General features: G+C 41.9%; 2 protein-coding genes across 8 annotated transcripts in view; one reads left to right on the top strand and one right to left on the bottom strand.

Annotated features, from left to right (window-relative positions):
• Positions 1-890, bottom strand: part of LOC107600892 (gastrin-releasing peptide-like) — a 9387-nt gene extending 8497 nt beyond the window's left edge. The window contains exon 1 of the mRNA XM_016292869.1: positions 860-890. Coding sequence (XP_016148355.1) covers positions 860-890 — 31 coding nt within the window. The remainder of the gene's footprint in view (positions 1-859) is intronic.
• The window catches only part of LOC107600940 (zinc finger protein 532-like), a 14995-nt gene continuing 5574 nt past the window's right edge, over positions 511-9931 (top strand). The window contains exons 1-4 of one of the 7 annotated variants that reach the window (XM_016292942.1): positions 2780-2995; positions 3089-3351; positions 4631-4651; positions 7420-9709. In XM_016292942.1, the coding sequence (XP_016148428.1) occupies positions 7445-9709 (2265 nt within the window). In that variant the 5' untranslated portion in view covers positions 2780-2995; positions 3089-3351; positions 4631-4651; positions 7420-7444. The other 6 variants (XM_016292941.1, XM_016292940.1, XM_016292939.1 and 3 more) reach the window with 6 other exon arrangements.

The following is a 9931-nucleotide window of genomic DNA, read 5'->3' as shown; positions in this document are numbered from 1 at the left end:
GTCACATGCTTGAGGTATTTGGCCAATCACAACGCACTGGATAGCTGGCCAATCACAGCACACCTCGCTTTTCAGACTGATGAGCTTTGTAAAAATCGACGCGTTTCAGAAGGCGGGGCATAGAGGAGAAACAATAATGTACAGTATGTGGAAAATAATGTTTTTTTAACTTTAAACCGCATAAACACATTTCATTACACCAAATACACAAAATAATGTTATTTTTAGCAACATCATATGACCCCTTTAAGAGTTTACTTCTGTGAATATTTCGGTTCTAAATGTCTTTTTGAAACGTTGAATTATGGCTGAGGCAAAATGCAGCAGGGCACATGAAATAAAACGTTATAAAAACGTAATAAACATCATTTTGTGACCACACGTTATTTAGAGTGAGTCGAATATTAATCAAATTTCACTGAATCATTTTTGGAAATGAACTGTTCAAAAGAACCGAATCGTGCCGTATGGTAATCGCAAGGGTTTGTGGGATTGTCAGTCACAGTTACACAAAAAAATCTCAACGCACGAAGTACGAAATATTGATTATACAACGCAAATGTTCGTTTCATACCGAAACCTTTTAGAAATGTATAGGCAACCTTTGAAAGAACATTTCCAAAATGGGGAAAAAAAGCAATTTTTAAAACCCTCATTAATCCGTTAATAAGAGCGAATAAATACTCCGCGCTTTGCGAGAACTCCGCGGTGGCGTCATGGGACGTTTTGAAACTCGAATATAGCAATAATGTTGCAGCTGGCAGTATTATGGCACGATATGAGGAATCAATAGGACACAGGCAGTCATGTGACTGCGCTTACATCTCGGTGGGTGGGCAGCAGTCTCTCCATGTCTTACTGCTGTATTCGGCAGGGGGAAAGCCATGCATTCTCGATCATTTTAGAGCTGTGCTGTCATGAGGGCTGCTTGCACCCTTGAGTAACGTTTCGCTATGCTTTTTGACAGCACTGCAATGTATTCCTGAGTCCCTCTTTCATGCATACTGATGATATCTGTCATTCTAGGTTGTGCTGTGCATGGCTGAATTTTGTGGTGCAGCAGCAAGAATCATGGCTGGCCTTCTTGCCTTTAATATTTGCCTTTGCTGCCCTGCTGAGAAGAAGAGCCCTCATATGCAAGCTTTTAACTGAGACAGCCCTTTCTTACAATAACTCACAGGTAGGTCAGCATCTGTTCTTTGCTCTTGGAATGGGTCTTTCTGATAGCTGTCATTGTGGTAGGCCAGGAGGGTTGCTGATAATGGGGTGTAGTGGAGAGCATACATGCACTTATTGGCCGTAGCATTGCTTCCGTCATGGTTTTCTTGTTTGAATGGGGGATTTTGTTCGCTGTACTTTGAGTCTGTTGGTTTGTTGTGCAATAGCTACATGCATTCATGTTCTTCTCATTGCAGAAGTCATCAGAAGTGAACCGCTCAGTGCAAATTATTCAGGGTCCAAGGCTAAAACGGCCTCATGTAGGCCACATTGAACAACCTCCTACTTTATATAATGCATTATAGTAGGAATATAACTTTCAAATTTTTTTTGTGTAGTGGAGAGCATACATGCACTTATTGGCCGTAGCATTGCTTCCGTCATGGTTTTCTTGTTTGAATGGGGGATTTTGTTCGCTGTACTTTGAGTCTGTTGGTTTGTTGTGCAATAGCTACATGCATTCATGTTCTTCTCATTGCAGAAGTCATCAGAAGTGAACCGCTCAGTGCAAATTATTCAGGGTCCAAGGCTAAAACGGCCTCATGTAGGCCACATTGAACAATGCATTATAATGCATTATAGTAGGAATATAACTTTCTAATTTTTTTAAAATCAACATGAAATCAAAATCGACCCCGTTTACTTTCTTATTGCATGTGTTGCTTCTACCGCTAAAGATTATTTGACAAAATATAATTATATTTTATATTTATAAATGTGTTTATATTTCTAAAAAAATTATTTATTTAATCAAAATGCTGTAACTTCGCTCATCTTGTGAAACAACTACAGTTGATGACATGTAGGCCGTGCAATGCAATTGGATGATGTTAACAAATAGCCAAACAACTATTTAGGCTTTATGTTTTTGTAACGTGGCATTCAGTTTATGCTGCATACTAAAAAAATCTCACTGAATATTCAATTTCACATCAGATTAGAAAAGTACAATAAGTTCATGGACTAGTTTGGCTAGTGTTGGAAATAGCATTTGATTGGTCTTGACTTTAGCATTTTTCTGCATTGTTAGGGTGTCTCAGAGTATTTTGTTTGCTTAGCAAAGGCCAAATGACAGAAACAAGAACATCTGGTGCTTATTTTTATATTAGCAGCGTAACAAATGGTGCCATCATGTAAGAGAACAACACCATCACTGCATTGTAAATAATGTCACTAAAGCTTCTGTAAGGTTCTTACCGTAAAAATGCCACAAATATGCCTGACCCTATTGGATTGAATGTTCCTCTATGCACTTGCATGAAAAAACAACACACATACATGATTTGATTGCAAGCTAGCTAACGCCATCATGGGCCTTTGTTCTTCCTGCTCGCAGTCTCTCTGCAAACGTCATTCCAGAAGATTCCCTTCTTCCCTTACACCCCTCCTTCCAGTCCCATCTCATATTCTCTCATTTTTTTCTCCACCTCTCCTTTCTGCCTGTTCCTCACACTCTCTCCTCGAATCTGTTTGTCTTCTTTGGCTGCAGCAGCTGGTTGCAGACTTGAGCTAGAGTCTCATCCCCGCGTCCCCCTCCCCCCGACGAGTGCAGGCAAAGACAAAAGGCCAGGGCTGCTTGTCGGAACACTGCCCCCTTCCTCCCATGCGCTGCCGTGTGCATCTGCAGAGGAAAGAGTGACCTATAGAACGGGAACCAGCAGGCTCATAGTGAAGGGGGAAAAAAATCACACTCATACAGAATGGGGCCTGGCTGGACTGACGTCTTGCATAAGCCTTTCCACGAAGATTCCCGGTAGTAGGGCCGAGGCGAAGCGGGGTAGGGCGAGAGCCTGCTTTTTCCCTGTTTGTGTGTCTCTGCGTGTGTGTTTTTCTACGTTTCACGGCCTTTGTTTTCTCTCTTGTTTGGCAGAGACCGGACACGGTTGCCCAGGGCTGGAGGATTAGGGGACAAGCAGCTGATTTTAATTGAGAAAGAGCCGTGTTTCTCACCGGTTTTCGGGGGGAAAGGCGAGAGGAAGAAGCAGGGACACTGGCTAGAAGAGAGGAACAGGGACCATGGAGAGTGTGAGAGTGAGGGAGAGAGAGAGAGAGGGAGAGGGGAGGCAGAGAAGGAAGTAGAAGCAGTCCAGTGCTGCAGAATGGGGTAAAACCGAGAGGCACAATCAAAAAGAGGTCAGGTACCGAGCCTGTTTAAATTCTCCTTACTATCTCTGTGTCTTGTTTTCTTCTGTCAGGAAACGGTGCTCATCTTGTGGTTTTGGTTTACACAGTGCTTGTGGTTTTCCTCTGGAATGTGCATCTGCTTTTTGGCTTTTCATTTTTCCTTCTCTCATTCATCCATCCATCAATCCATCCATATAAACCAGCCTCTGGTGTGCATGTATTTTTCATAAGCGTCCTGCACAGTCTGTGTTTTTCAGGCCTAGTGTTTGATTCGGCTCGGCAACGTCAACTGCACACGCATTCTGAACACAAACCTCTTCGATAATATTAACACACACTTAAAGCAGGAATATTTTGCAGGAATATCGAAGATTTGATGAAGAAACTGCCAGCTTCTGTGTCTCCAGTGTGGCTGCACTGCAGCACACACATTATGCAGGGTGACCGGAACCGGCTGAAACCGGTTTGAGGCAGACGAGGAGGCTCGGAAACAATACAGTCACTGTGCTACAGGCAGATAACCGACTGCTTCATGGCAGCCAAAATGGCAAAGGGGTCTTCAGGAGTGATGCAGCTCAGAGCAGAGACGTTAAAGAGACGGTCTTTGCGCACCTCCAGATGGTTATGCACGTCAGGGCCGGGAGGCAGCCATGAGAACTGAGCAGATATGGTGACCGTGGGTCACTGTGTGCTGTTATTCATGGTGGTCACCATCCAGAATGGTCTCTGGCGTGCCTTTCCTCCTGGTGGATCATTTCTTGAAGGGCCCTGCCTAGTGCAAAAAGTGGATTTTTTTTCCTCTGCTGTCAGGGAGAAAGGAGGAGGAGGGTGGTGGTGGTGTTTTGTTGTGGAGGTGGTGAGAGGAAGGAAGGAAGAAGGGATGGAAAGCAAGATTGTTTGCTCTAGTTGTCAGAACACCGAGGGTGAGGAGTGGCTCATTTGCATGTTTCCACTTCTATATGTTTGCATGTGTGTGTTCTCTTTTATTATGTGTGATATTTTGTATTGTTCTGATAGTTGGGCTACTGCGTCGTACACCGGCCTGATTTTAAAGGCCTCGGATAGAAACCCAAAATTCACAGTTGTTTTCCTGTGAGCGACACTCTCATTTGAGATCAGGCTGTTTGGCTGTAAATGTGTTTAGGCCCCATACTGGCTTCAACTGCTTAATGTCTTTCATTAAAATCCTCTTTTGTTTGCTGCTCCTTCTCTGCTTACATGCCTTACCACATTGGCTCCATTGTGTGCGGGGAAGGCTGTCTTGGCCCGGCGCACCCTGTGCGTGCAGATGTTATTAGCTGTAATGGAGGTAGGGCTGCGGTGTGAGCGACACTCTCATTTGAGATCAGGCTGTTTGGCTGTAAATGCTAATCGTACTAGCACAATACAGCTTTATTTTCTTTGTGATATTTTTTTCTCTTAGCACTTTAAGTATGCCAAAATAGTGATGTTCATATGTGATTCATATGTGATTGTGTTTTTAGTTAGTATTAACATTTTAGGATCAACTCTGAGGAACAAATCTGTAAAAATAAATACAAAAATAAATTATTCAGGGGGGAAATCATTATTTTTTACAAAATGTATTATTTTTCATACGATGTGGTCTTATTTTAATGCTAATCGTACTAGCACAATACAGCTTTATTTTCTTTGTGATATTTTTTTCTCTTAGCACTTTAAATATGCCAAAATAGTGATGTTCATATGTGATTCATATGTGATTGTGTTTTTAGTTAGTATTAATATTTTAGGATCAACTCTGAGGAACAAATCTGTAAAAATAAATACAAAAATAAATTATTCAGGGGGGAAATCATTATTTTTTACAAAATGTATTATTTTTCATACGATGTGGTCTTATTTATTTTTTTTTATTTTATATATTCAATATTCATTTTATTTTTTTATATATTAAAGGGGTGGTTAATTGCGATTTAACTTTTTTAACTTTAGTTAGTGTGTAATGTTTATGTTTGAGCATAAACAATATCTGCAAAGTTACAAAACTGAAAATTCAATGCAAACGGCTTTTAAAATTCTGGCAGTTTAATGCCTACAAAAACAGCTGGTAGGAACTACAACAAGTTACTTCCCGGGTTCGTGACATCACAAAACCAGATAAACCCTGCCCTCGGTAAAATGCAGCAGAGGGGGCGAGGCCATGCTGCGCTGCTTTAGAGAAGAGGAAGAGAAAACTAGAGGTGCACGTAAAAATCACGATTCAGTCTTCTAACGATTCTAATGGATTCACAGGTTTCAAAATCAATGTTCAAAAGCAGCAGTTCTCAAGACTGTTCCTCGCGTTCCCCTGCTCTGCGCTCCTCTCTCTCTCTCTCTCTATGAACTGTTCTAATTATACACTTATTTTCACATAGCTATGAGAAGCATTAAACATGGATGCGCATGCGGTTGCTGTACTGTATTAAATCTTTAATCAGGATAAAACCGTATATTAAAAGCTAACATAAGCAGTAGCATTTACAACAGCGTATATAAAAAGTATGAGACAACAACAAACAAAAAGCATAGGCCTACCATTAAAAGCCGTGCTTGCACAGGTTCTGCACAATCCTCTTCAATAATATCCTCTGCTTCTCAATCGGGCTCAAACAGAAAAGCGATATTAATGACGCCGTTGTTAACAATACATACATGCCGCTGAGGTGAGGGGCGGGACGCTTAGACGTGCACTAGAGACGGTTTAGCCAATCACAACACACTGGGCTAGCTAACCAATCAGAGCCCATCACCTATTTCTGAGGGCGGGGCTTCATAAAAACAGGAAAAGATCAGCCCGTTTCTCAGAGAAGGGACAGAGCTGTGTGGAATAAAGGTAAATTATGTGAAAAATTTTGTTTTTTTTTTTTTAACGAAGCATTAACACATGCTAGACTGCACCCCATAAACACAATCAAGCCTAGAAAAAACCCAGTGAACCACCCCTTTAATCCTTTATTCATTTCTATTTTCATTTTCATTTTCTATTTTTTTTTTCGTATTTAAATCAGGGGTGTTCAAACTCGGTCCTGGAAGGCCACTGTCCTGCAGACTTTCGCTCCAACTTGCCTCAACACACCTGCCTCGATCTTTCTAGTATGCCTAGTGCCTTGATTTGCTGGTTAAGGTGTGTTTTATTGGTGTTTGACCTAAACTCTGCAGGACAGTGGCCCTCCAGGAGCAGGATTGGACAACCCTGATTTAAATCCATTATATGTTACTTTTTGTAGTATAAAGATTAATTAATTTATTGACTTTTTATTAACAAAAAAGGGCAAAACATACCCAAGATTAATCAATTCAGCATTTTGACTTTCTTTGGGGGAAAAAAGGATGTTTCCATAGCTCTGTACATCATATTTGGTTGCAAAGATACAGTTTTCTGTTTCTCCTTTTTAATGTTTAGATTGTGTTCTACATGTTGTATTCGGGCCATTCCTACCATTTTCAGAGCCTTTTATATACAGATTTATTTACTGATAGACTGTTTACAGTATGCCATGTCCAAGCAATTCACATGCATTTAACTGACTAAATTTGTGTCTCCAGTGAGAGGTATTTTTGTGGTACCTACAGGCAGGTTTAAATGTAGCACACATTAGTCATTCACATAAAGAGGTTTCTACATTTCAAATTTTTTGGATGTTATGCAAATTTAATTATGATCTTATTTAATGAGAAGATAAAAGCACATAGGCTTGTGGGAGATCAGTGAGGATGAAAAAGAGAGTATTCAGATTATACCAGGTGCATTTTAAGTGTTCTGCCACCTTCATAAAAAATGCTGCCTGTTTGACAGAATTTTTTTTTAAATGATGATAGTAAAAAAGTTGCAGTTTCTGCATTTTGGTGCATAGGTTTTGAAAAGTTGTAATGCCTTAAAGATATTAAGCACTGGTTTTACATATTTTATATATTGTGACATTTCTATTGTCCATATAATCTTTCTTGTCTTGAATCTAATCATTTTTTATAGGCTTTAAGCGCTTCTTGCTGCTGTCCTTTCACTACAGTCTAATCAGGCAGTTTTTTTCCTTCTTTAATTGTAATGGAATGTCTTTCCCTTATTTCTCAAAGGTGTTTAGCTCATTCTCATAAGACCATGGGCGACATGAAAACCCCAGACTTTGATGATCTGCTTGCGGCCTTTGACATTCCTGATATGGTTGATCCCAAGGCTGCCATTGAGTCCGGCCATGATGATCATGAGGGACAACTCAAACACGATGCCCACCATGAAGAGGACTCCCATGTCTCCTCTGGTCCAGATGTTGGGGTTAGTGTTATTGTTAAGAACGTCCGGAATTTTGATGCCACTGAACATCTCTCAGAGAAGGATGTTCATCCCACTGTCGGAAATGGCCTGCACAATGGTTTCTTGCCTGTGTCACCCAACAACAGATACAGCAAGGAGAGCGACAAGCTTCAAAAAGGCAAAATCCATGGGATGGCAGGAAATATCTCCACATTTAACCAGTTCAGTCCCATCTCTAGTGCCGAAGAATTTGATGATGATGACAAAATTGAAGTAGATGACCCTGCCGACAAACAAGGTAATTTACAGTTTAGACCAAACCCTCTAACCGGTCTGAGTGCAAAGATGGAAGAGCCTCGTTCTCAACACACCAAACTAGATGGTCCAACTAGGCCAAGAACAAATGGCACTAACAATCATTTGAAAGTTGAGAATAGTAGCGCAAATGGCACAGTGGGACACTCAAACCTATATGAATCTCAAAAACCAAGAAAAACTGAGGAACACTCCAAAGAAAGATGCCAAGAAGCAAAAGAGCTTGGAGAGCCAGTCGTTGAGTTGAATGTGACCAATCTCTCCCAAGCCAAGGCCAAATCATCTGCAAAGCTCTCATCCTGCATTGCTGCAATTGCAGCACTTAGTGCAAAGAAAGCTAGCACAGAAACAATGTCTCCAGAATCCCTAGCCACACCTCGAGATTCACCCAGAGAGGCTAAAGAGATCCCAAAGGTTATGGATAAATCACCAGAGCGGGAGTCAGCTCTGGAGCTTGGCAAGAAGGTGCTCTCAAAACAACCTGAGAGTCCTTGCAGTGTTACCAGTGAAAGCAGCAGCAAAGGGTCTCCTGCATCTCCAGCAGGATCTATACCAGTCATTCCCAAAGTCCGCATCAAAACAATCAAGACATCTTCAGGGCAGATCAAGAGGACAGTTACTAGAGTCCTGCCCGAGTTTGATCCTGAAGTCTTGAGAAAAGGTATTGATTCATCACCCAGTGTCGTCTCTTCTTTGCTGTCCTCTTCAACCTCGCATTCTGTTTTCTCATCTACCACGAGAACTTTGCCGACCACAGTAGTAACAACTTCTGGAGGCTCTGCCATTGAGGTAACTAAACAAATGACCATCAAGCCCGTGGCCACTGCCTTCTTACCTGTCTCAGCTGTTAAGACGGCAGGCTCCCAAGTGATTAACCTGAAACTTGCCAACAATACAACTGTAAAGGCCACTGTCATACCAGCGGCATCTGTTCAGAGTGCCAGCAGTGCCATCCTTAAAGCTGCTAATGCCATTCAGCAACAAACTGTCATGGTGCCTGCTTCCAGCCTAACAAATACCAAACTTGTGCCAAAGACTGTCCACCTAACCAAGTTAAATCTCTTGCCTCAGAATGCATCAGTGGCCGAGCTCCACCAGGTCCTGACCAAGCCCCAACAACCCATCAAGCAAGCTATGTTGGCCCAACAACAACAGAAGAAAGTGTCTCGGGTCCAGGTCCTAACCAGCTCCCAGAGCTCAGTGGTAGAAGCCTTCAATAAAGTTTTGAGTAGCATTAACCCTGTGCCAGTTTATGTACCCAATCTCAACCCTCCAATTTCTGCCTGTATATCTTTGCCATCCCGTGGGTACAAATGCTTGGAATGTGGTGATTCCTTTGCTCTGGAAAAAAGCCTCACTCAGCATTATGACCGTAGAAGTGTTCGCATTGAGGTCACTTGCAACCACTGCGCCAAAAACCTAGTCTTCTACAACAAGTGCAGCCTTCTATCACATGCTAGGGGCCACAAAGACAAAGGGGTTGTCATGCAGTGTTCTCATCTCATCTTAAAGCCAATTCCCGCTGACCAGATGATCCTTATGCCGTCAGTAACCTCCAGCTCTCCCATCTCTTCAGCTAACATTGGATCCTCCGTAGTGGGGAGTCCAGGGAAAGGAAACCCAACCACAGTTATCTCTGCACCCTCTTCGGCTCCTGTTGTGGCTGCCATGCCTCTAGATAAGGATGTCTCCAAGGTCTGCAGATCTAGTCTGAAGTGCTTGGAATGTAATGAGACATTTCAGGAAGAGTCATCTCTTGCAATGCACTACCAGCAGGCTCCCGAATCCGGTGGACAGGTGGGTGCATGAATTAATTGTGATGTAAAATTTGAAATGGTCATCAGCTTCTTCCAGCGTTGTAGTCGAGACCAGTTTATTTGAGACCCAAGTTCAGGCCGAGACTTGAGCAAGTTGAGTTCAAGTAAAGACCAAGACCAGAAGAGGGTCATTTCAGATTCCAGTCTCAACTACAACACTGGCTTCCTATTTCATATACAGAAATATTAAAAAGTTTTATTA

This window comes from Sinocyclocheilus grahami, unplaced genomic scaffold (assembly GCF_001515645.1).
Source record: "Sinocyclocheilus grahami isolate Dianchi unplaced genomic scaffold, SAMN03320097.WGS_v1.1 scaffold294.1, whole genome shotgun sequence".
In the NCBI taxonomy this organism is placed as follows: domain Eukaryota; kingdom Metazoa; phylum Chordata; class Actinopteri; order Cypriniformes; family Cyprinidae; genus Sinocyclocheilus; species Sinocyclocheilus grahami.
Note: the sequence above shows the minus strand (reverse complement) of the source record. Positions and strands in the feature narration are given on the sequence as shown.